Below are 27,000 nucleotides of genomic sequence, written 5' to 3'. Positions count from 1 at the left end.
AATTGCTGTTCAGACTCTTTCCAACCAATCTGACAGAGCTTGAGCTATTTTGCAAAGAAAAATGGGCAAAAATGTCTCTCTAGATGTGCAAAACTGGTAGAGACATACTCAAAAAGACTTGCAGCTTTAATTGCAGCGAAAGGTGGATCTGCAAAGTATTGACTCAGGGGGCTGAATACAAATGCACGCCACACTGTAACAAAATTTTGAAATTCATTTTCCTTCCACTTCACAATGATCTGCCAATTTGTGTTGGTTTATCACATAAAATCACAATAAAATACATTTATGTTTTTGGTTCTACCATGAGTTCAAGGGGTACGAATACTTTTTCATAGCAAATAAGCAAAGCGGACAAATAAGACAGCATCACCTGAGTACATCACAAGGTGTGGTGGGGTAGCTGGGGGATGAGTAGAAGAAAAGAGAGGATCCCATACTGCAATTGTGGGTTTTCCCCATCATTTTGCCTGCCATAGCCCAATGCTGATGTGTGCTCAGGGGCTATAAAGGAGACCGGACCCTCAGTGCCTGTGGTACCACTGCTGAAGGGGTGCTGAGTGAGTTAGGACAGCATCCACATTTCCTGCCTGTGCATGTGCACCATACATGCATTTGTAGTGCATTTTTGCCGCCAGGGTTTTGTGTGTAAAATCCAGTTTCTTCCTCCAAGAAAATGCATGAAACTGCATTTAAAATGTAGGATTATGCAGCCTGCACTAGTGTGAACCTAGGCTAACTCAAACTAAACACTCAAGATACCAAAAACAAAGCTGTGTTATTACCGTACATTTAATTTCACTTGTCTTAGGGCATGGGCCCAGTGTGTGTGTGTTAGTGTGTTAACCTGTGCTTTAATGTATATTATGCAACAAATTAAGGTGCTGCATTGAAGACTCCCAGGATAGTGGAACTGTAGTCTTCCCTACATTGAAGCAGATTTTCTTTTAATCCTTCCCAAAGGCTGCATTCACACCGAAGCGTTGAGTGAAGTCCTACTTGGTGTATGCTTTATTGTGATTTCTAGCACATTTTAGGTATAAAAGGTACCACATGTAAAACGTATCTGCAGTGAACCACAGCAAGTGAATTTCTGTCTATGCAGAAGATGGAAATAATGTAGTTTGGTCTCTTTGGATCTTCCCTTATTCTGAATATCATTCAGTTACTCTATAGTGTATCTGACAAGTAAGGATAAATGTGTTTTCTCCCTTTTCCTTAATTTAACTTTACTTTAATCACTGGTAAATGTTTTGTAAAATATTGCTCAGGACACTGACGTAGACTCATTTTTACAGAATGACCTTTAGTGAATTTGCAGCCAAACATGCCAAAGATCTTCGTTTCAAAGCCATTGAGAAAATGAAAGATCGTGAGACCTTATTTATTGAATTTATGGTAGCAGCAAGAAAGAAAGAGAAGGAAGACTCCAAAAACAAAGGAGAGAAGGTAAGCTGTTAAATCTCTCAGAATTTACGCTGCTGCCAAAGTTTATTGTACTTTTCATTTTATGACTGCTATGCAGTTGACTTGGCTTGTAGATCTTTAGTCTTATTTTATTTATGAAAATCAAAAGGTCTAATAAGGCAGCACTAAACAAATAAAAAGCTATAGCGACAATATAAATGAAAACCACGTGAACCAATCCAAAAGTGACATAGAAATAAAATAAAGTAAATGAAACCGTGTCCATTTCACCATCCATGAAATGAGCACCACTTTAATGAGAGAAATAGCTCAAATAATGTGCTTCTAATTAATAGCAGCAGTCCAATATTCTACATGGTGCTCCACTTGAAAATACAAATTTCACTTGTGCTCCAGAAAGGAAAGCGAGAAGTCTGATGGACTGAAACATGATTTCCCAGAGGTGTTCTATTTGTTCTATTGGATTTAGGTCAGGCGAGCATGGGGCCATTCAATGGTATCAATTCCTTCATCCTCCAGGAACTGCCTGCATAATCTCGCCACAGTGTAGTTCACCAGGAGGAACCAGGGACCTGCTGCACCAGCGTGTATGGTCTGACAATGGGTTCAAGGATTTCATCCCGATACCTAATGGCAGTCAGGGTGCCATTGTCTAGAGGTCTGTGCGTCCCACCGTGGATATGCCTCCCCGGACCACCACTGACCCACCACCAAAACAGTCATGCTGAACAATGTTACAGGCAGCATAACATTCGCCGTGGCTTCTCTAGACCCTTTCACGTCTGTCGCATGTACTCAGGGTGAACCTGCTCTCATCTGTGAAAAGTACAGGGCACCAGTGGTGGACGTCCAATTCTGGTGTTCAATAGCAAATGCCAATCGATCTCTATGGTGCCAGGCAGTGAGCACAGGGCCCACTAGAAGATGTCGGGTCCTCAGGCCGCCCTCATGAAATCAGTTTCTGATTGGTCAGAGACATTCACACCAGTGGCCTGCTGGAGGTAATTTTGTAGGCCTCTGGCAGTGCTCATCCTGTTCCTCTTTGCACAAAGGAGCAGATACTGGTCCTGCTGATAGGTTAAGGACCTTCTATGGCCTTGTCCAGTTCTTGAAGACACAGCAAACCTTCTGGCAATGGCACGTATTGATGTGCTATCCTGGGGGAGTTGGACTGCCTGTGCAACCTCTGTAGGGTGACAGATATCACCTCATGCTACCAGTAGTGACACTGACCCTAGCCAAACTAGTGAAAAACAGTCAGAAAAGATGAATAGGGAAAAAATGTCAGTGGTCTCCACCTGTAAAACCATTCCTGTTTTTGGGGGGGTTGCCTCTTTGCTGCCCATCTAGCGCACCTGTTGTTAATTTAATTAACACCAAAGCAGCTGAAACTGATTAACAATCCCCTCTTCTACTTAACTGACCAGATCAGTATTCCAGGAGTTTAATTGAATTGACTTGATTCTATACGCTGATTAAAAAGTGTTCCTTTAATTATTTTGAGCAGTGTATTTATCTCATTCAAGTGGAGATTATTTTATGGATGGTGAAATGGACACTATGGGGGAGATTTACTAAACCGGGAGCACTCAGAATCTGCATGGTAGCCAGCCAAGGAGGGTAAATCCTCTGGAGGGCAAGTGGTTAATCTAGTGTTGCTTTTTAAACCTCAAACCACTATTCCTACACCAGCCCTCATCCTGTCCTTGCTTCTCCGGTCGGCTTCACTGTAATAGTTCTACATCCTATATTCCATATAGATAGATGTCTCCCAGGTCACATGCCTGGTTAACCTGAATCCATTCTTTATAGTCAAGAGTTTTTTTTCTTGTGTATACCGACGTTTTGGGATCAGCCCCTTAGCTGCATTTTACAGCTAGGGTATAATAGAGCTCTTATATCGTGCCAATGACCTCCCTGTACTGTGGACCATGTCACTTTCAAACAAAAAATAAAATGTTCTACTGATTTGAGTTGAATAAGGGGATGCACTTTGGATATTCAAAGCACACCTGCATACAGAAAAATATTATAGCACTTTGGTAATTGCTGTTTTATAGTAATATTACAACTAATTTATTTTACTTGACACCCCTGCATTACTCTTGTGATGTCCTTAAACTTTAGGTTCCTGCACTTTCTAATCCTCCATCATGGAAACTTTAGAGCCTTTTTTTTTTTTTTTCTGTTTTTGTTGTGATTGTCTTGAATCCAGCCCCGTCGCCTGCAGCCTTTTAGGATACTCCTATCACATACCCCAGGAGGCTGCACGAAGAGGGATACACATCAGGCATGAGCCAGCTGCCTACATCTGAAAGAGACAGCTGGCTCACGTTGCCTGATGAGGACCAACATGGTAGCCCAGGACCTGGGCTGTAACACCTGAACAGAGGATCTCTGAAGGAGATTGCTGGATCCACTGGGAAGCTTAGTATTTGAATTGGAAGCAAAGCATAACAACTTGTAATATTGGGAAGTTTCTTTACACCAAAATACACACAGAGAAGGACAATATCCGTGTGGTTGAGTTGTTTATTCCAATACTGACCCCACTGGTTTGTTGGCATCTGCAATGAACAAGCAATACAGTGGATATAAAAAGTCTACACACCCCTGTTAAAATGTCAGGTTTCTGTGATGTAAAAAAATGAGACAAATAATTTCAGAACTTTTTCCACCTTTTAATGTAACCTATAAGCTGTACAAGGCAGTTGAACAACAAACTAAAATAACATGGTTGCATAAGTGTGAACACCCTTAAACTAATACTTTGTTGAAGCACCTTTTGATTTGATTCCAGCACTTAGTCTTTTTGGGTATGAGTCTATCAGCATGGCACATCTTGACCTGGCAATATTTGCCCACTTTTCCTTGCAAAAACACTCCAAATCTGTTAGATTGCAAGGACATCTCCTGTGCACAGCCCTCTTTAGATTTTCGATCGGATTCAGGTGTGGACTCTGGCTGTACCTTTACAAAATTTTAATCCTTTTCTGGTGAAGCCATTCCTTTGTTGATTTGGATGTATGCTTTGGGTTGTTGTCATGCTGAAAGATGAAGTTCCTCTTCATGTTCAGCTTTCTAGAAAAAGCCTGAAGGTTTTGTGCCAATAACTGGTATTTGGAACTGTTAATAATTCCCCCTACCTTGACTAAGGCCCCAGTCCCATATGAAGAAAAAGAGCTTCAAAGCATGATGCTGCCACCACCATGCTTCACTGTGGGTATGGTGTTCTTTTGGTGATGTGCAGTGTTGTATCTTTTTGGAATTATGGCCAAAAAGTTCAACCTTGGTTTCATCATTTCATCATACCCATAACACATTTTCCCACTTGCTTTTGGGAGACTTCAGATGTGTTTTTGCAAAATTTAGCTGGGCTTGGATGTTTTTCTTCGAAAGAAAAGGCTTCCGTCTTGCCACTCTACCCCATAGCCCAGACATATGAGGAATACGGGTGATTGTTGTCACATGTATGACACAGCCAGTACTTGCCAGATATTCCTGCAGCTCCTCTAATGTTGCTGTAGACCTCTTGGCAGCCTCCCAGACCAGTTTTCTCGTCTATTCATCAATTTTGGAGGGACGTCCAGTTCTTGGTAATGTCATGGTTGCACCATATTTTCTCCACTGGATGACTGTCTTCACTGTGTTCCATGGTATATCTAATGCCTTGGAAATTCTTTTTTGTCCTTCTCCTGACTGATACCTTTTAACAATGAGATCCCTCTGATGCTTTAGGAAGCTCTCTCGGACCATGGATTTTGCTGTAGGATGTGACTAAGTAAATGTCAGGAAAGACCTAGAACAGCTGAACTTTATTTGAGGCAATTTAAATGATGGCAGGTGTGTTCTGACTCTGTTTAACATGATTTTGAATGTGATTGCTTAATTCTGAACACAGCTACATCCCCAGTTATAAGAGGGTGTGCACACTTATGCAAGCACATTATTTTAGTTTTTTATGTTTACTTCCCCCACCCTAAAAGATTTCAGTTTGTTTTTCAATTTAGTTGTACAGTATATAGGTCATATTAAAGGTGGAAAAAGTTCTGAAATGATTTATTGTTATCTCATTTTTTTTAAATCAGACATCTGACATTTTAACAGGGGTGTGTAGACTTTTTATATCCACTGTATTTCCCTGATATATCCTTTCCTATAATTTCCTTTTTTTCAAAAGTAGTGGCTGTAGCTTGTAGCTTTTTTTTTTTTTTTTTTTTTTTTTTTCTATTCCTGATGTTTTTTTAAACATCTGTTTTTGGTATAAATGACTGCTTCTCTCAGATAAAGGTCATGCATGAAAAATGAATAGCTTTAAATGTCACTTGAATTAGAAAGCAGCAGTGGAAAGCACTGATCACCGATAGACCAGAAATAGACCAGCACCAACATTCTGTAGAAAGAAAATGCTGCAATTCCTATGTAGTTTATATTTCTAAAAAGATGAGGTACCTGTTAATGACATCAGCACAGCTTTATATTATGCAATAAAACATACAGTTCATATATTTACTTTGGGCGCTTATAGACAGTCTATCATTTTTTTTTTTTTTTTTTCTTCATGGTGTCCCAAGTGTCTATCATGCAGCTGTTGTATAAACTGGGGGAAATATTGGTGTTTAGCTCATAGCACACACATTCTTGAATTGTATATATGGCTGAACCTTTCTTTGTGGATACAATAGGTAAGGGTTTAAACCCCTGCCAGTTTATTTATTTATTTTTTTTAATTTTTATTCTTTGTTCAATTGGGGACATTTCCCTTCAATTCCCGCACCGGAGACGCAACAGTAAGTAAGAGAAGATCTCTTGAAGTGAGGGCAATTCCTCTCTTAGAATAGAAAGATTTCCTCTTGCCTCTTGTTCTGGGGACAACTGAAATTTTGGATTTCTGCTCACTTTTTTTTTTTTCACGCAGCTATAACCAGTACAGATGGAGGGGAAAATCTCCCCATTGGGGACACGGACAACAAAAAAAACTTCACAGTGGGTCTACCTTTTCCCCACTCAAAAACTTAAGGAAAAAAAAAAATGAAAGAGAGCGGTTTAGCCAAAAGATGCACTTAAGGCCTCATGCACTGGTGTTTGCTCTTCTGAATGCCAAGAGAAAAGCTGCTTAAAAAATGTGCCTAAAGCCGCACGTTGTCCACATGTTGTCCACATGTTTAGGTGCGCTTGAGTGTTAAGAGATTTAATTTGCCAGAATATTGATTTATTCTGGCCATTGGAATGCATAAAGACTCAAACTCGCCTACTATTTAGGAGCGTTTACACGCATTTAGGTACGTTGAGCGGTTTTTTTTTCCCTGCTCTGTAGCTCCTCTCCCTTTTTTTTTTTTTTTTGCCTAGAAATACTATTTTTCAAATACGCCTGTAAATGTCTATGTGTGCACTAACATATAGGAAAACATAAAGCTTTTACAGGCAGAAAAAAAAGCCATAAGGCTGGACAAATTTTGAAATTTTTGCATTGTACTCCAAAGGATGTGGTATACCTGCCTGAGTCTTTATTATTTTGATTTCCTTATTCACACTGGCATTGAGACCCATACAGCATGAATAAGGCACTCCTGTCAATTTAGTATGTATGGCTCTGTACAGCTATCGTGTCTGCTTTAGCTTCTATAGACTGATTGCACGCAGTTCCAGGTGGCTTCAGCCACATTAAAAAAAATACTTTTTTCTACATGAACAAGCAGTCAGATGTACAAAAATTAGCAAGTGTTCCAAGCTGTAAGCATCACATTCAGGGAAACACATGACCTTTGGACCTTGTTTGGAAATGGTTATTGTACATTTTTAGAATGCTGCTAAATGCTGTTTGCTTCTAAACTGACCACTTACAATAATCCCCAAAACAATAAGTAAATAATTGTTGCCTATAGGTGTGTATGCCTGTAATATATATGGCTATACTCCTTTAAAAAATTTAATTGATGGCCTTTACAAAGAAAGAAACTTCCCTGTGCTGCTCTGTTTATACTGTTTTGTTATCTACTGATAAGCCAGTTAGGATGTGAATTATTACAAGATTTTCAGATCCAGAATGGCGACTTTTCTTTTTCCTGTTGCCCAGAAAGTAGATAAGAGGATAATTTGTGATATAGTGGATTTCTTTTTTTAGAAAAAGATAAACTAATATTCAGTCTTGTTTATGAGTTTCTGAGATGTATGGCCTTGTGTTTATTTCAGGTGAAAAATGACTTCTTTGAACTGTTAGCAAATCACCATTTGGATGCACAATCTCGCTGGAGCAAAGTAAAAGAAAAAATTGAGGGGGATTCCAGATACAAGGCTATAGATAGCTCCTCTACCCGGGAAGATCTTTTCAAGCAGTACATCGAAAAACTGGTAAAAGTATGTTACTACGGCTATGTTCTGACAACTCTTAAGAGTTCATGCACACAGCCTTAAGATGTGGGGCGATCAAAGGGTTAACTGTGTGCTGTGGGTGCTTTACTGTGGGGCTGTGTGTGTGTGCTTCACTGTAAGCACACTGCTTTGCATGGCTGTGCTATGTAAAGCCATGCGTAGCAGTGTGCAGGAGCTGACAGGTGAGAGAACTGTATTGTTTGCAAACAGTTCTCCCTACCATCAGAGATGCTAGGCAATCACCGGGTGCTGACAAGTAATCATCGGCCGGGACCTGGTGATTGACAGCCATGAATGGTGGCACGGGTAGGGCGCTCGCGCACCCCCTACTCGGAAATGCGAAATCACGTATGTATACACGTGATTTTGCGCACCCGTGTCGCCCTGTAGCAGTTTCTGTTATAGGGCGGATGGGAAGCAGTTACCCCATTCCTGCCTGGTGCCATTAGTACAGTGTCAGTGATTTTTATTAGCACTGATCACTGTATTGGTGTCACTGGGGATGTCAGTGACACCAAGTCAGTTCCCCCCAGTGTCAGAATGCTCGCCGCAGTCCTGTTATAAGTCGATGATCGCCACTATTACTAGTAAAAGTAAAAAATTGAAAAAAGAAAAACCCAAAAAGCAGTATATAAATATATACCACCATTTTGTAAACGCTATAAATTTCACATAAATCAATTAATTTACGCGTATTGGGATTTTGTTTAGCAAAGACGTGGCAGAATACATTTTGGACGAAATTTGACATTTTTTTTACTGGACATTTTTATTATCACAAAGTCAAAAATATTGTGTTTTTTTTCTCCAAATTGTTGGTCTTCTTGTTTTTTTTTTTTTTAATAGCTCAAAAAATAAAACCCGCACAGGCGATCAAATACCACAGAAAAAAGATCTATTTATGGGGGGAAAAAGGACGTAAATTTCATTTGGGTGCAGCGTTGCATGACCGCTCAATTGTCAGTTAAAGTAAGACAGCGCTGTAACGCAAAAAATAGCCTGGTCAGGAAGGGGGGTAAATCTTCAGGAGGGCATGTGGTTAAACAAAATTGAATATGCGTGTAAATGTGTAACACATAATTTAAAGCATGGCATGCAAAAAATAGAATTTTAATTGTATAAATGCATACACATGGGTACTTCCTTGTAAGTGTGTAAACACTTGCACTTTATGGACCAGATTTGCGTTTTTCATGGACGATCTTTCTGGCTGCTGTAGGTCAGTAATTTTATTATGGCTGTGTGCATTAAGCCTAAGTGCATTCTTTTAATGTAAGTAAAATCTTTAATGTCCCAGCATTTTAGCAGAAAATATGTAAAAGGACCAGTTTTTTACTGTAAACCTAAACTGCTGACAAACTTTATACATAATCCAGGGGAAGTCCAGCTCTTGAGCAGCTTGCAGCCCAAGAGAGTTGAGTATGTGGTCCGAGCACATCTGGAGGGACACCGGGGATGCTGTAGAAGCATAGCAGAGGGACGTCTTGAGGGAATGTCGGGCTGCTGTATATGTGGTAGCACTAGTAGCAGCAGATGCAGGGACTCCCGCTACTGCCATGGAAGAAAATGTTGCATGCGTGGGTACTGCCCTAGATTTAATTTCCAAAACAAAGGATCAGCAATTGTGTATGTATGTGGTCATTAAAATTTTCTTCAAGCATTCCACAGAAAAACAGCCTTAGGTCCTGAAATGTTGCATCTACTGTAACGTCTTTCTATCTGAGGCTGTGTTATTCTGTGGAATGCTTGAATAAAAACATTTTAATGAGCATAAACACAGTTGCCAATCCTCTGTTTTGGAAAATGCTGTGAAAGTGCTGGGCTGCAGATCAGGCACCCGTTTGCCTGTAGGCTTGGTTCTCATTTGTGTGATTAGTTTACGCTGCAGTTCTGCACCTGTTCCTGCGCCGCAACCGCCCACACAGAAAAACACAGGAGATGCGTGTGGGTGCACCCGCATGCCCTGGAGATCGCATTTGCCATTTTCGTGCAGGCTGCAATTTAAAAAATGGAGCAAGGAATTTTTCCCTGCCTTCTTTAGCAGGCACGGCAGCCCATTCATATGAGCTTCTGTGCCCGCTCTAAATATGCAGAGCCGCACAAGTGTGAACCAGGGCTTATTGTTGGTGTATTTTATGTGTGGCCCAAGACCATTCCACTTCTTCCTATGTGGCCCAGGAAGGTTAAAAGGTTGGAAACCCTGGACATACACCCTTGATTCATGTTATGTATTAAATGTAAATACTGGCTTCTTGTAATCTTCTGCTTATCAGGAAGGCACTGGGAACACTGGTTCTGAGCATGCTTAGAGCCTTTAGCAGTCAATTGCCAGGTACATGTTTGGTCATGAGTGCATAAGGAAGGTCCTTTAAAGTCATAATATCCGTGACTGTATTCCTATGTTCAGTTAAATTAGTTTTTTAATTATGAGGCAAGTGTGCTCCTTTCTGTGATTTGTGTCTATTTTTTAGAATTCTTGCACCCATCTGCAAGATTTGCCTATTCAGCATTTTAAGGAACCTTATTAATGTATCAAATTTCATAAGTGGTTTTTGTTAGTTGAACGTAATGGAAATAATTCTCCTGTCTCCCTCTCCAGAATTTGGATACTGAGAAAGAAAAGGAGCTGGAGAGACAGGCTCGTATTGAAGCCAGTTTACGGGAACGAGAACGGGAGGTGCAGAAAGCCAGATCTGAACAGACTAAGGAGATTGATAGAGAGCGGGAGCAGCACAAGCGGGAAGAAGCCATCCAGAATTTCAAAGCCCTTCTGTCTGATATGGTAATAAATGGACATTTCTGTTTGAATAGATATTATTCAACTGGTAATTTTCTGCTTTGATTAATGCTTTATGTCTGTTATAAAATGTAAATGGCAAGAATTTTAAGCAAAATTCAGAGCAAAAAAAAAAATATTCTCAAAATTTATATCTATTCTGTGGGATTCTGGTTGAAGGCAGTACCTTTATATGTGAGATATTTTGTCACTTATTCTTTAAAGCAAAAATTAAAAGACAATATCATATGTCCCTGTAAAGAGGAAAAACATCTGCTGCTGCCTGCACTGCTGAACATCGCTGTGATGAAGAGAAATTGACTCTTTCAGGAGTGTTGAACTCTTAGTCCAATGCTGCACGCAATGGTTTATACTACCAACCCATAAGTCACTGCAGGAATCGGTAGTGACTTAGGATTTGGTGGGAGGAACCACTGAGCGCAGTGGAGAACAGAGAACACTCACAGAAGTGTTGGTTGAGGAAGAGACTTGGGTCCATGCACAATGGGTATTTGCTCAGCTCTCCTGAACACCTTTCTCTTGGCAGGAGTAAAGTAGTGTTAAAAATGTGGCTAAAGCTGCATTTTTGTAAATGTGTTTAAGTGCATCAAGCATGTAGACATTCATTTCATTGGTCAGAATAATAATTTAACCTGGCTGATTAAATGAATTGATACTGTAAAGCTAAACATGCTTAGCGTTAACGCACGTTTAGGTATGTCATGCGGTTTTTCCTGCCAAAATGCTGCTGCTCTTGAACATGCTGGCAGTGGGGTTTCTTTCTATTTTTAAATGACCGTGCCTCTATAATCCTCTAAACGTCTTTGTGCATGGACACATAGGCTAATATTGAGGGGCATTTAGGGACAGAAAAAAAATGTCAAATGCTCCAGAAAGTGTCGTTTTTAACACCCAGTGTGCAGGAGGCCTTCACCTGGCAGTGTTTGTTGGCAGGAGTGATGTTTACTGTCTTCTTTGCAAGTACATTTAGTGTTTAATTTTTACAACAGAATTCAGTTTTTAGAAATAAAAATGCATCTTTTTTTTTTTTTTTTTTTAACTCTGCAGCCTGAAAGGCATTGTACCCACGCTGATCATGGGTGCAATGCAAGGCTCCTGCAGATACTTAGATACCCATCTACCTACCCATACCTCATACGAGCAGACAATTACTGAATTGCAGGAAGAATCAATGAACTACTAGAGTGCTCACAAGCTCCCTCGTAGTTCATTGAGAACTGTTGGGCATGACAGCTGTTGGTACTTGTAGTTCATTAATTCAGAGAACTCTGTGAATAAATGACCTGCCCATATGGGCAAAGCCCCGCACAACTGTGCTGTTTTTAAATTCTGACAGCCGGTGTGGGGACAGGATCCCCCGCCTGCTGTCACAGGATGGGGTTATCGGGTGGAGAGGAGGCAAGAGCTAGAACTTGGTACATGTTCCACCCTAAATACATGGAACATGTTCTAAAGGTGAACTTATCCTTTAAAGTCTATACTTGAATGGAAGCTGCACACAAATCCTTTAACTTAGTTTGAAATCGAGAGTGATCACAACAACCAATGTTTGACATTTTATTAAAGCAGAACTAAACCTACCAATTTAACTGTTAACCAAAACAGTTAAAATGGAACTAAAGTCTCGCTATCAAAAATGGAGCAGCATGCTCTTTATTGTAGAAGAGATAAGCATAGTCTCTTCTGCAATAAACAAAACCTACCTGAATGCTCGCAGTCTTTTTTTTTTTTTTTTTTTTTGTAATGTACACTTGTTTTCATTCTGGCACAGACTGTTAGTTACTTGTGCTTATGTTGGCTCTCACTCAAACTGACAAGCCATGAAATGGCTGGTGTCATAGCTGATCACATGTGCATCATGATGACAACTGCAGATCAAACAGGTGGCAGCTTCCTTGGCTGTAAAGGATAGGAGGGTATTCTAGTTCTGCTTTAGCCTTCCTAGTGGTAATCCTGAGTGTGGCTTGGGGTTAATTTACAGTACCAAAAGTGGTAACCCCGAGCCACACTCGGGATTACACTGTAGTGTTTGTCCTGCGATCCCCCACCCTTCCCTTGTCCTGCAATCCCCCGATGTCCTCCGGCCAATACCGGCATCCATCTTCCGGATTTCCTTCCCTGCGAGCGTCTGTACGCAGGGGGGCGGTACCGGCGGGAGATTCAAAAAAGTAAAAATATGACATGCACACAATACATTGTAATCCATTTCACATACATTTTATCTCCAGTGCTTTGTCCAGTGCCCTGCCTGCACTTTTACCATTCTTTCTGCCTGGAAACTTGAGAACATCCATGGCATCCAAAAAGTGTCCCTTTAGGTCAAAAGCGGTTTTAGACCAGCTAGAAAACAGCGTTCGTGAATTAGAACTATTTGCAGAATTGAGCGATAGTGATTCGTGGGGAAGTTCGTCATCAGACACTGAAAACGATTCTGCGACTGAGCTCAGTAATGTGCGAACTTGGCGCTATATTTCAAATTTCAGTGTTTTTGGTTTGATTACATTATTGAATTACATTTATCCTATTATTTTTTTATAATTATTTATTATATTATTATTTATGATTTCGTGTTTCAAACTTTATCATACCCGGGATGTTTACTAGACTCTTGTTTTGGACAGATTTAAGTGAGTTATTCCTAAGAATTACAGGCCTACAATATAAAACAAATATCCATGCAATATTTTTGACATTCAAAAATATTGATTAGATAGCGCACCAGGGAGGTTAAAGAATAACTCCACTTCCCTCCAAATAATCAATGTACAGTGCTCAATAAAAGTAAAGGAACACTTTTTAATCAGAGTATAGCATCAAGTCAATTAAACTTCTGGGATATTGATCAGGTCAGTTAAGTAGCAGAGGGGGTTGTTAATCCGTTTCAGCTGCTTTTGGTGTTAATGAAATTAACAGATGCACTAGATGGGCAAAAATGTAATGACCCCAAAAACAGTGGTTTTGCACATATCTCTGATCATCCCCATCTTGAGTCCTCTGCCAGCGCTCCTGACCCCTCCCTCCTGTTGGGTGCCCACATAGCAAGCAGCTTGCTATGTGGGCACCCGAGCAGGAACAATCACCAAGACACGGCTCTGTGTCCATTATATATGAAGTATGAAAGATGTTACGCCGAGTGAATAGATATCCAGCATGTCATGCTTTAAAATTGATCCACGTTCGTGAAATGGCACCAAACTAAAGTACTTACAAATCTCCGTAGGTGTTGCTTTAAAAATTTCTATAGGTTACCAGTTTAGAGTTACAGAGGAGATCTAGTACTAGAATTATTGCTCTTGCCCTAACGTTGGCTTGAACACTGTTTACATATGTGGGCATGACCTGCATATGCATTTACCACTGCGCACGAGCATGGGGGGGGGTGGAGACACAGGGCACTTTCAATTTTTATTTAATAAAAATTTTTTATTTTTACACTGTCCCTTTAGAAAAAAAAAAAAAAAAAAAACATTATTTGATCACGTTTATTCCTATCACAAGGAATGTAAATATCCCTTGATAGAAATAAGCAGTGACTTCTTTATGGAGAGATCTGGGGTCAATAAGACAATGTAAAGCATTAGATTTAAAAAAAAAAAAAAAAAGCATTGATTTAATGCTTTAATAAAAAAAAAAAAAGGGTTTACATTAAGCTGGAAGTGATATAATGACGTCGCTCCAGTCCTCCTAGGCCATCTTTCCTTCACTCATATCTATGCCCAGCCGCTGCGATTATCAGATGGGTTCTTGGACTCGCCGCTCCTCCAGGTAAGCCCGGGAACCACCAGAAAGCTGACCTCCTGCTGCTTCTAAAAGTGATCTAGATGCGAATCTGCCGCTCAGACCACTTTTAACAAAAAGGAATCGCCAGCTGAAAAAAAAAACCAATACCGGGGTTATGGCACATTGCTACAGCCATAACCCTGCTGTTCCACTTCCAACCGAGGATGTATGTTTAGTATGGCCTGGTTGGGAAGTGGTATATTTTCTCACTTTAAACATATGTCTTCATTTCTTTATTGTGAATAAAATAAGGGTTTGAGATTAGAAAATCATTGCAAAATGTAATATGTAGATTTTACAGTGTCCCAACTTTTTGGGAATTTGGGGTTGTATGTTGCAACAGAAGACATTTTGTAATTTGATTTTAATACAAATTACCATGCAGTGTCAACCCAGAGGCAGCCCTGTTTGTTTGTTTTTTTTTTTTTTCTCCAACCATGGAAATGGTACTTTGTTTGTGGACATAATTAAAAAATGTCTATTTTTCTTTATGGTACGTCCCAGGACACAGGGTATCTTCATATTCATTATGATAGGGTTATGCTGCCACCTTCAGGTGACTGGGCAGTGGCAAAAAAGACAGGAAATCCCCTCCTAGATATAACCCTTCCAAGTCAAGCATAGCTTCAGTTTTTTGCTGGCTAGTTTTTCTCAAAGGTTCAGTCTGGAACAGAAGACTATCTTATCTACATTTGTTGCCTAGAGTAATCAGCTAAGAGGCATGGTACATCTGCCCTGCTGCGTGTAATGTTGCTGTTCTGCACGGAACCCTGTGCAATGATATATTGCCTTATGGACCGTCAGGGTGCTGTACAGTATTTCTGACACAGGAGGTTATATTTCTGGTTGCGATTACTTTGGCTCCTAATGTCTCAAAATTGGCTGCTCTTGCCTGTAAGGAACCGTTCCTGGTGCTCCACTTTAACAAGGCGGCTCTGTGGCCTTAGACATTCTTTTCTACCTGAGGTGGTCTCTTTGTTGCTTCTTAACCAGGATATTGTTGTTCCTTCTATCTATCCTAAGCTTCAGACGCCAGGGGATCAAGGCTGTTCATACTTTTTGATATGGTTTGTACAGTTAAGTTTTAAGTGAAGTCGACTGCTGCAGATTGTCAGTCTGTTTACCACTTTGTGCTTCCTGAAGGTCCATGGAGGGGTTTTGCAGTTTCCAAATCAACCATTTCTCAATGGAACCATCAGCTTATTTCTCAGGCTTATGATCTAAAGGGCAAATTTCCACCATTTTTGTTGACTGCTCATTATGCCAGGAGTGTTGGTGCTTCCTGGACAATTTGACACCATGCTTTTGTAGCGGACGTTTGTAAGGCAACTGCAGCTGGTCTTCAGTTGATACTTTTACAGAGTTTTAGCAGGTGGATGTTCCAGCCTCTGAGGACACTACTGTTAGTTGGAAATGTCTTGCATGCAGCTGCATGAGGTTCTAACCTGTTCTGGTATTGGTTAACTGGGGCCTGTTGGCCTCTATGTTGTGGTTCCCTCCCTTCAAATTAAGTGCTTTGGTACATCCCTTTTGTTATGGATATGATGGTACTCTGTGTCATAGTATATATGATAAAGAACATTGGATTTTTGGTTTACCTGTAAAAATCCTTTTCTCTGTGTACATCAGCAGGACACACGGATCCCACATCTCTTCCTATGTTGTATATGACTTTCAGAAAAACTAGCTGGAAAGGGTGATGCCTGTGGTGGGGATTTCTTTTTTTTTTCCCCCAGTATTCATTCACCTGAAGGTGGCAGCATAACCCCATCATAATGGCTATGAAGATGCCCTGTGTCCTGTGATGTACTTCAAGAATAGGTTTTTGCGAGTAAACCAAAAATCCCATTTTCCCTCTGCTTGGTATAATTGGTTCACTGCTTTTCCCAACAGTGAACACCGTATTTGAAGTCAGATACAGGCAGTCCACAGGAGTTTAAGATGCGTGCTATGAGTCAACAGACCCTTCTCACTTAGCACTTTGTTTCAAAAAAATGTATTGGCATCGCCTGATTTGCAAGAAAAAAATCTACAATGAATTTTGCAAAGTCCTTGTAATTTTCTGAGACAAATGTGTTTTTCTTTATTTTTGTTTGCATTTATAAATACTATATTACAGTTGCATTGTGTTACTTTCTTAGGTGCGTTCTTCAGACGTTTCGTGGTCAGACACCAGACGGACACTTCGAAAAGATCACAGATGGGAATCTGGCTCACTGCTAGAAAGGGAAGAAAAAGAAAAACTTTTCAATGAACACATTGATGCTCTTACAAAAAAGAAGCGTGAACAGTTCCGACAGCTCCTGGATGAAACTTTTTCAGTACGTTACATTAAGGCTCAAGGCTCCCAACTATGAGCAGTGTATAGTGTATATATCAACCTAAATTGGTATTTACAGTGTCTGCTTACAGGCCCTTGCTGCCTATATACCTTTCACATAGCCATGTTTTTCTATTCAGACTTAATATTTTGGAAGCTTAACTAACTTTGATTTTTTTATTTCCAGATTACTTTAACTTCAACTTGGAAAGAAGTTAAGAAAATTATTAAAGACGACCCTCGGTTTATCAAATTTTCTTCCAGTGATCGGGTAAGCAAGTTATTTCAGTATTGGGCTTTCATCAGATACATGTGTTTTTATTTAGGGTTGTATATGTTAGGTCAGTAAAACAAAAAAGTTTGTCGATTCTGATATTGTCTTGGTTTTGCTTTAAAAAGTTGTTGAAAAATTAGAGTAACAAAAAGGCACAATTTAAGAAATGACTTAAAGAATAACAGGATTTTTGTACTAACTATAAATTCCTTTTCTTAGAGTTATTTGAGAGACACAGGAATACAGTTGGGGTTATAACACCGCTGACATGAGGTTGGGATATTTGCAAAAAGAACAATTGTAAGTCAGCCCTCATATACCCCCTCCACTACCTAGCATGACTCACGGCAAAGTAGTACCAAGAGGATGAACGGATACAAAGGTGCTGCACATGTCCCTTAATGGACTACAAGAAAAGGATTTTGTGGCAAGCACTACAATTCTATTTCTTGATCATACAGTACAGGACACAGACAGATTCAGAGACAAATGGGTTATAGGCAGGTACCTTTTAGGTGACTGAACACTGGCAGTTTCCAACTGGCGAGTTTCCAAAGCATTGTCCTTAAGACAGTGTGAGCAAGGCTAAAGTTCTTACATTGTCCAGTGCACAGACTCTGACTCCTTAAATATGGATGCACTGCAACACCTGGATGGTGTCCATCAAACCAGGAATCTTGGACAAGGTGGACACCCCAAGTGTGAATAAAACTATTTGTTCTGAGGAGCCAAATGGTAGCTCTGGGGCCAATGGAACCAGGTAGCTAGCAACACAGGAAACCAGCAGAGTCTTATCCAGCTGGATTTTTCAGATGTTGGGCCTTTCAGGAAGGAGCTGACACTATTCATAGGTTGCCTGAACATCTTGCAGTAGGGATGCCTGGAAAATGGACTAGATTAAATACGTGTGTTAGTGTGTTCCAAAGAAAGAGGCATGTCCAAGTGACACTGAGGTTCTAGATCTTTGTTCATGTAGGGGAAAGCCTCTGGTTCTGGTTGACCTTGTAGGTCAGGTAGTTCTTCAAACTCCAAGTAAAGGGGATGTCCTTGGAGAAGGGGTGGGAGGTGGGATTAAGGTCACTGCCAACACAGGACGGAGGGTAGAACCTGCCAGATCAAACCGTTATTTAACCACTTGCCTACCAGGCACTTATACCCCCTTATTTACCAGGCCAATTTTCAGCTTTCAGCGCTGCCGCACTTTGATTGACAATTGCGCGGTCATGCAACATTGTACCCATATGAAATTTTGATCTTTTTTTTCTCACAAATAGAGCTTTCTTTTGGTGGTATTTAATCGCCGCTGGGCGCTTTACTTTTTGCGCTATAAATAAAAAAAAGTGCAAAAAATTTGAAAAAAAAAGTTTCTTTGTTTCTATTATAAAATTTTTCAAACAGGCATTTTTTCTCCTTCACTGATGTGCGTTGATGAGGCAGCACTGATGGGCACTGATAGGCGGCACTGATGGGCACTGATAGGCGGCACTGATGGGCACTGATAGGCGGCACTGATGGGCACTGATAGGCGGCACTGATGGGCACTGATAGGCGGCACTGATGGGCACTGATAGGCGGCACTGATGGGCACTGATAGGCAGCACTAAAGGGCACTGATAGGCAGTACTAATGAGGTGGCACGGATAGGCGGCACTAATATGCAGCACTGATAGGCGGCACTGATAGGTGACACTGATGATGGGTACTGATAGACGGCACTGACTGGCATCACTGCTGGGCACTGACTGGCGGCACTGACTGGCACAACCCCTGGGCACTGACTGGTGGCACTGACTGGCAGCACTGCTGGGCTGCACTGGTGGGCGGCACTGCTGGGCTGCACTGGTGGGCGGCACTGCTGGGCTGCACTGGTGGGCGGCACTGCTGGGCGGCACTGGTGGGCAGCACTGCTGGGTGGCACTGGTGGGCACAGGTGGGTGGCACTGGTGGGCACAGGTGGGTGGCACTTCTGGGCACAGGTGTGTGACACTGCAGAGTGGCACAGGTGGGTGCACTGCTGGGCACAGGTGGGCGATCTGCTGGGCACAGGAGGGCGGAGCTAGTGGGCGCACTGCTGGGCACAGGTGGGCGGAACTTGCGGGTGGCACTGCTGGGCATCGATCATCAGGGCACTGATCATCAGTGCCCTGATGATCAGTGCCGATCCCCGCTCTGACAACTGCCGGTTCTCGGCAGTACTTTCCTCACGATCTGACAGCGTGAGGAAAGTGCAGCCGAGAACCGGCACTTGCATTTCCCTGTGATCAGCGTGTCATTGGACACCGCTGATCACGTGGTAAAAGGCCGCTGTGATTGGCCTTTTACCACATCACGTGATCAGCTGTGTCTGTAGGACACAGCGATCACAGAGATCGCCGGGTGCGCGCCCCCTGGGGCGCGCAGGAGAGCGTGTTCTGGGAAGACGTCATATGACGTCTCAGAACTGGCCGGCCGCAGTGCAGCCGTCATTCGGCTATCTGCGGTCGGCAGGTAGTTAAGGAGGGATTTTAGTGTTTTCCATGTTACGGTGAGTCACTGGTACATTGGCGGTGGAAATAGACCAGCATTTAACAAACTCCTTCTTAAAGGGGAACATTTTCTAGTGCAAGTGGGGCTCAGGACCCTTCAGGGTACTTCCAGTCTTCATAGAGGAATAAATCAGAACAGTGCACCACATAAAACATATATTAAAAATGTGCAAATAAATATGTAATTAACAAAATAAATAAGATATAAATCAATATTAATATACAGATAGCGCTCATTAAAGTGTCAAGTGCAGTAATATAACAAAAGACCTTCTGTTGACAGTCTTATAAAGATCTCCAGTGAAACCATTCCAAAAATTGCTGAATCCAAAACAGTGCTTCTCTCTTGTGCAAGGTCCTCCACCACCATGCACTCACCAGAAGGCCAACTCATCAGTAGCCTGGAGCTCCATAAATAGGGAACCTCCGTCTCTCACTCCTCAATACCACTGATAGTGCACCCAGGAGTCTTCCCACTCCTCACAGAACATCGAGGCCGGGCCTCCCCTGCGGTCCAGTCCGCTCCAGCAAACTTTCAGCCAACTGAAGTACTGGTGAATAGTTTCACTGGAGATCTTTATAGGATTGTCACCAGAAGGACTTCTGTTGTATTACTGCACTTGGCACTTTATTGAGCACTATCTGTATGTTAAAATTGATTTATAATATTTTATTTATTGATTTTGGTAATTACATATTTATTTGCATATTTTTTATGTTCTGCACTGTTCTGATTTATTTATATTTTGGGTTTGTCACTCCCCTTTTTAGTGCAAGCTGCTCCAAATTTCTAGTGCTCGCCATGTACTTCTGACTTCATAGAGCAATACTTTGAATAGTGGGTGCAGTAGGCAAGGCTGGTGACAGCAGGCTAATCTTCCAAATGTAGGGTAGTATGCATTATATCAGTAAGATCTAAAGAAAAGAAGAAAAACTTTTAATTCTGAGGTGATTGCAGGAGATTGTGGTGCCTCAAAAAGACAGACTGTTGGGAATCTGAGTCAGAGATAGTCACAGGGACCAGTGGTCAGGCCTTTTCCAAGGGTTGGGGAATGGCACAGATAGAATTACATGCATGTGGAGAGGTCCCTGACAATAGGATAGGGGACTTGGCCTCACCCAACGGAGCTGATGAAGTTTCCGATGATGTGGTCCCTAAACATTATAGAGGCACCAGGTTCCAGTTTGCAGGGGCCAATTCCCTCAGAGGATATCGAGTAGACACCCCTAGAAACTCTATAGCAGTATGGACTGTGGGGTCCTCAGAGCAGCAGAAAAAGCCTCCTCTGTGTCTATATGCAGACATATCGCATCTGCAGTAATGCAACTACGTCCAAAGTAAGAGGCAGTGCATCAGTTACTTACGGACATGGGCACCTGGTGCTGAGGGTTGTGCACCCAGAGCTGACCAGGTCACTGTAGGAAGGCTGTGAGAATGGACTGGAGTTCCATGTGGTGCTTTGAAGCAGAACAACATTGGGGTTGTGCCTCATCTATACAATATGGCAGGAAAAAGAATGTAGAGAGTGCACACTAATGCAATCCAGCAAATGACATCAGCACTCTGTTCCTTAGCATTAACCCTTTACTGCAATGACGTTATCAGTGTTGGAATTAGAAATAGGTACCAAGCGGTTCAATAATGCCTTACAAAGCGAATCTTCAGAGAAAGTGGCTAACGTTTACCATTACACAGAGGTCTAGGAATTGTCACAATTCTGCACACAATGCCCGAAGGTCACATGCCAAGCTAGCTATGCACTTCCAATCCAACAGGGCCCAGATACAGCACTCCAAAATCAGGCTTAGGAATGGCTGATCCAGTCACCTGCAAGGTAGAGATCAGCTCATTCAACCATGTAGCAAAGAATCTTTATTGAACAATTTTTTTTCAGCAGAGCTAACATCTTCCTAGGACACAAGCAAAAAAAATGGAGGCATGCTGGGCAGAGGAGTTATTTGGGGGCTGGCTTGCAATTTTTCTGTCCGCTAGGCAGTATAACCCAAACTATATCTAAATTCCTGTGTCCCTCTATAAACCAGAAAGTAATTCTCTTTTCTTTTTTACGGTTCACAATCGCGAGCTCCCTGTTCTACATGTCACATACATCCAAGCACAGGGTTAGAATGAAGTAGGCCATGTGCCAATAACTCACATTTTTTCTGGTAACTTCACTTTGTAAATAACCGTAATGGTATGGTAATGTCTTTAACAGCTTGTTTCTGTTTATAGAGTTTAATTTTATATTATTTGTACCTGGGGAAACCATATTTGCACATTATGCATGCTGTTTTCTGCTGTGTAATAAAATACAGCTTTGCTATTCTACCTTATTGAATCACTGTGGGTATAGAAAATAATCCCCCCCCCCCCCTTTCAAATCATATTCTGTTGCTTTGCATCCTGAAATGAAGACACACAGTGTTTTTTTTTTTGTTTTTTTTTATCCAGTTGTATTTACTCAGTACAGCTCAGACCATCCACGTGAAAGAGCTAAAACACCAACATGTCAGAAAAAAATAAAAGTAATTAAAAAACAGAATCACTGAATTGGAAAAAGGATCGACCCCTCCTTTAAATGACTTGTAAACACAAACAGGTGTCGCTAATCACCTTCTCAATTGCACACAAAGCCATTTGACTGTCAGCTGTTATTGGCTGTGGTCATTTTGATTAGCTTAGCATGAAAAGCGCTTTCCTGGAGCATTTCAGTCTCTGGTAGTGCAGCTGAAGCAAACCATCAACTATGGGTGGCAAGGTACTGTCAAAAGATCTCTGGGATAAAGTTCTCATTTTTAAGAGGGTTGGGTGGTGATCCTTTTTCCAACTCGGTGATTCTGTTTTTGAATTTTTAAAAAATAATATTTCTGACATTCTGAGTTATATCTGTCGGTTGGATGTTATAAGTTGCACTGAGTAAATACAGCTGGATAAAACAAAAACTGTGTCTGTCTTCATTTCAGACTGCAAAGCAACAAATTATTTTTTAACCACAAGCCTACAGGGCACTTATACCCCCTTCCTGCCCAGGCCAAGTTCCAGCTTTCAGCACTGTCACACTTTGAATGACAATTGTGCGGTCATGCAACACTGTACCCATATGACATTTTTATAATTTTTGTTGTGACAGCTTTATTTTGGTGGTATTTAATCACCTCTGGGTTTTTTATTTTTTTTCTTAAACCAAAAACCACTGAAAATTTTGAAAAAAACCAACTTTTTTTCTTAGTTTTTGTTATAAAATTTTGTAAAGTGATTTTTCTCCTACACTGATGTGCGCCAATGAGTCTGCAGTGATGGGCACTGATAGGCTGCACTGATGGACACTGATAGGTGGCACTGATGGGCACTGATGAGGAAGCATTGGTAGGTGGCACTGATGGGCATTGAAAGGCAGCATTGATATATGGCAATGTTAGGTGGTGCTGACTGGCAGCACTGATAGGTGGCGCTGACTGGCAGCACTGATAGGTGGCGCTGACTGGCAGCACTGATAGGTGGCACTGATTGGCAGCACTGATAGGAGGCACTGATTGGCATTGATAGGTGGCACTGATGGCTGACACTGAAAGACAGCTCAGATGGACACTGATATGTGGCATTGATGTGGCACTGATGAGCACTGACAGCTGGCACTGCTGGGGCTACACTGATCATCAGTGCTCTGATGATCAGTGTAGATGTCCCCTCCGCAGAATGCCGATTACCGGCTCTCCTCTCGAGCTGTCAGTGTGACAGCTCGTGAAGAGAGAAATGCCGATAACTGGCATTTCCCTGTTTACATGTGATCAGCTGTGATTGGACACAGCTGATCACATGACCGAGCCGACATCTTCGGCTCTTTCCGTGGATCGGTGATCCGCTGTCTCCGAGGGACACAGCGCATCGCCGCGCTGCGCGCTCCCTGAGCCGCGCATGCACGGTGAGAATGGGCGGACATCATATGAGAGAAACCACCTTGCGCCCATCATTGGACTATATGGCGGGCAGGAGGTGGTTAAAAGGGGTGATTCTTTTCTATACTCACTGTACATATGTCTGCTTGGACTGAACGGAAATGGCAGTCATATTCTGTTATATCAGGTGTAGTGCAGTAAAATGCCTTACTTGGCTTGTTAGATGCACAGATTGCTGCTAAATGTAAAATCTGCAAATCTGTTTGCCACATCAGAAATTATTTTCAGATTATTTTTACAACATTCGCTCAGAATGTGTGTTTGCTGAAAGCTGCATTTCTCTTTTAAAGGTGCCTAACAAAGCGAATCCATTCATAATCTGTGTATGAAAAAAAATATTGCCATATTATGTTTCTGTTGGTCATGTTTTTATCTCTCAATAGTGCTGGACTTATTTTTATATTTGTATTTGCAGAAAAGGCAAAGAGAATTTGAAGAATATATCCGAGATAAACACATAACTGCCAAAGCTGACTTCCGAACACTTTTGAAAGAAACAAAGTTTATTACTTACAGGTTTGTAATTGTACTGATCTAAGCCCTTATATTTTCTTGCTCCGTTAATAAAAAGCTGACATTTAAAAAACAAATCATACCAAGCACTAGAAGGGGCTGTTTTAATATTCCAAACATGTTTTCTGCCACTTAGATTTGTATGTTAAAGCCCAACCAGAGGAAACCTTTCTTCAAAAGGTCTCCTAGGTCTTGTATAAAATAAAAATATCTAGCTTTAAAGGATAAGCTCATGTTTCAAAGCATGTTGCACTTATATTTAGGTTTTAGCATGCTTCTGTGCACCCACCTCCCGCCACCAGCACTCTCTCCTGTCTGTCATAGTGGGTGGGGGTTCTTCTCCCGCTGTTACAATTTGGAAACAGCGCAGACATTCGGGGCTTCTCCCACACGGCCACATCATTCAGTTTCCTGAGAATTAATAGAATACAAGTAAAACCAGACATTGTGGCTGGAGGCTTGTAGTGCTCAATGAACTGCAAGGGTGCTGGAGAGTGCTGACACAGTTCATTGATTCTTCCTGCCTATTGGTAACTGCTTGCCCTTTATGGGCGGGATCCTGGCATTGCATCTACGATTAGAAGATACTTTACAGGTTGCAGTGTAAAAAAAAATAATAAATGCATGCTTTTTACCTGCAAAAAAATGTGTATTTTTTTTTTTTTTTTTTTTACAAAATGTAAACATGGCCTTTAATACTTAGCTTCAGTCTGCAGCTGTCCTATGTAGTACTTGTTCTTGTTCTCAAAGAGCGGTTAAGTCTTTCAAGTTGAATGACATCCAGTGTCCCTCAACCCAGAAGACTGACCACAAATTGTGAGCGCTGGACATCTTAGTCCCGCTCCCTGAGTGGGCCATCAACGTAGGCCCCTTCATTCACAGTGTACTGGTGCAGCCAGCAGCACTGACATCACGTCAGGACTGTTCTCTGGATCCATAAGAACCACCCAACCCGGAGACAAGGGGTGATGACCCAGTAGCATCACACGACCGCTCTGCCTAGAGACCATTAAAACCAGCAAGTATTAAAACAAGCATATAATGTTACCAGAGGGGATATGTGCATATGATTCGTTTCATTTGTTTTATTAAGGTGCACTGTAGATTTCAGTTTGCTGGTACCTCATTTTGGTTACAAATACTCCTGTTATAGACAAACATAGGGGCTACCACTTGCCAGTTAAAGGGATCCATAATGTGTTTCTGAAAACAGCAACATGTTTAATTGTGTGCTTTGCTTTTGATTACATCTTAAAGATTATAGAATGTATAACATGTATAAAGTGAACTATTTGATTCCCTGCCAGATCAATACTGTTATGATAGTATGGCAGCTTGTGCATTGCAGTTAGATGAACTTCTTGTTCTATTTGAAATGCCTTTAGAAAACTCTCCTAATGCATTCTGTATGGAAATATATGAATGCACTTGACTCAGAAGAGAGTTCCAGTTTTTACAGTAGGACTAGTTCTAGATCGCTGTAATGCCCCAATGTGGAATCAAACCCTACTTCTTTTCAAGTGAAAGAATGTTTCTTTTAGTTTGCTGTGAATTGTATCAAACTAATGATTTTGGATTTTCCCCTTTAGGTCAAAGAAATTAGTGCAAGAATCTGACCAGCATCTGAAAGACGTTGAAAAGATTCTACAAAATGACAAACGCTATCTAGTACTTGACTGCATTCCTGAGGAGAGACGTAAACTTATTGTATCCTATGTAGACGATCTTGATAGACGTGGCCCACCACCTCCACCAACTGCCTCAGAGCCTGCACGAAGAACCACAAAATAACAGGACATCCCATACGTGGATATATGTTCATACCAACTGTTCAGAACAACTGCATGAGCAAAACCACAAGGTTTATCTTGGGTCATTCTCCTAAAAACAACTGCAAAAAAAGAAAAAGGAAAAAACAACTTCATGTACACAAGGAGAAAAATAAAATGAAGACCAGGATTGTGCTAAAAAATGGTTATCTATCCAACACACTAGAAATCTAATCTAAGTGTCACAGCTGTCATGTGCTTTATTAGAATATTCAAATGATTTGCATCGTCTGAAGCTGTCTGATTTCTTCAAGTCAGTTTGACTGGAAAGTATGGTGCCATAACAGCCCAGTCACATAGTATTTTATTGGATTGCGATAACCATTTGAAAGTATTTTTTGACTGTTCATGGCAGACTGGCAGATATTTTGCTGGAATTCAAATCTGTTTTTCTCCACAGCCGTTTTCATTTCATTTGTTCGATTGGAAAGGCTTTTTTTTTGTTCTTTCAAAAGCATCAGCAAGTTCCAGACCCTAGAATGAGGCCTTCATCTGTTGCTGTCAGACACAACTGACTTAATCATCTTGTATAAATTTATTTTTTTGCAAATATAGTTTTCATTTACTTTGCAATAGATGGGGGGATTACTCATCACAGTAGTTCCTGTAACTGTATTCCACCGCTAGACATGTCTTTTTTTTTGGAAGGTTCATTTTGGAACGAGGAATTTGTTGAGTTTGTGTATTTGAAGTACAATAAACCTTTTTTTTATATATATAAATGTACTTGGTTTGTAAAAATGTATTTTTTTTATCATAAATGTATTAGAATTTCAGACTCTTAATGTTTTGTGTTCGTTTAGCTGCAAGGGCAACTTTACCTAATCTGGTCTCCATTTCGATGTTAGACTTTATAGATGCTTGAAATCTGTTCTAAAAGTTTTGCTTGAAATTGCATGCAGCCAGGCACTTCTTGTAATTAAGAACAATCACTTCAGCAGGGTGCCTGCGTGCTGGGTGCCTCCTAGTAGTCAGTGCATGTAGCGCTAATGTCACTACTTTGGCACTGGCTGCATTAGGAGCACCTTACCAGAGCTATAGGCAGGGTGCTCTGTCTATTCCTGCTGAAATGCACTCCCAAGAGCAAACCTGCTTGAATGTAGAGGGCTCCTGACAGATGTAGTTTGCAGGACTGTGTATGTTAGATCCCATGATGCACTCCCCAAGCTTTCATTGAGGACAAGAACCGCTAGGATCTTGTGATA

The 27,000-nt window shown here is 41.2% G+C and overlaps 1 protein-coding gene across 4 annotated transcripts in view; it reads left to right on the top strand.

Annotated features, from left to right (window-relative positions):
- The window catches only part of TCERG1 (transcription elongation regulator 1), an 87,171-nt gene extending 60,650 nt beyond the window's left edge, over positions 1 to 26,521 (top strand). For 3 of the 4 annotated variants that reach the window (XM_089673016.1, XM_089673015.1, XM_089673013.1), the window contains 7 exons: positions 1,299 to 1,449; positions 7,621 to 7,785; positions 10,400 to 10,582; positions 16,519 to 16,698; positions 16,885 to 16,968; positions 23,869 to 23,969; positions 25,556 to 26,521. In XM_089673016.1, coding sequence (XP_089529142.1) covers positions 1,299 to 1,449; positions 7,621 to 7,785; positions 10,400 to 10,582; positions 16,519 to 16,698; positions 16,885 to 16,968; positions 23,869 to 23,969; positions 25,556 to 25,757 — 1,066 coding nt within the window. In that variant the 3' untranslated portion in view covers positions 25,758 to 26,521. The remainder of the gene's footprint in view (positions 1 to 1,298; positions 1,450 to 7,620; positions 7,786 to 10,399; positions 10,583 to 16,518; positions 16,699 to 16,884; positions 16,969 to 23,868; positions 23,970 to 25,555) is intronic. The other variant, XM_089673014.1, reaches the window with a different exon arrangement.
- The last annotated feature ends 479 nt before the right edge of the window (positions 26,522 to 27,000 follow it).

Source organism: Staurois parvus, unplaced genomic scaffold (genome assembly GCF_062004578.1).
Source record: "Staurois parvus isolate SC_StPar_1 unplaced genomic scaffold, SC_StPar_1.0 ptg000133l, whole genome shotgun sequence".
NCBI classification, from domain to species: domain Eukaryota; kingdom Metazoa; phylum Chordata; class Amphibia; order Anura; family Ranidae; genus Staurois; species Staurois parvus.
This window is presented reverse-complemented; position numbering and strand designations above follow the sequence as displayed.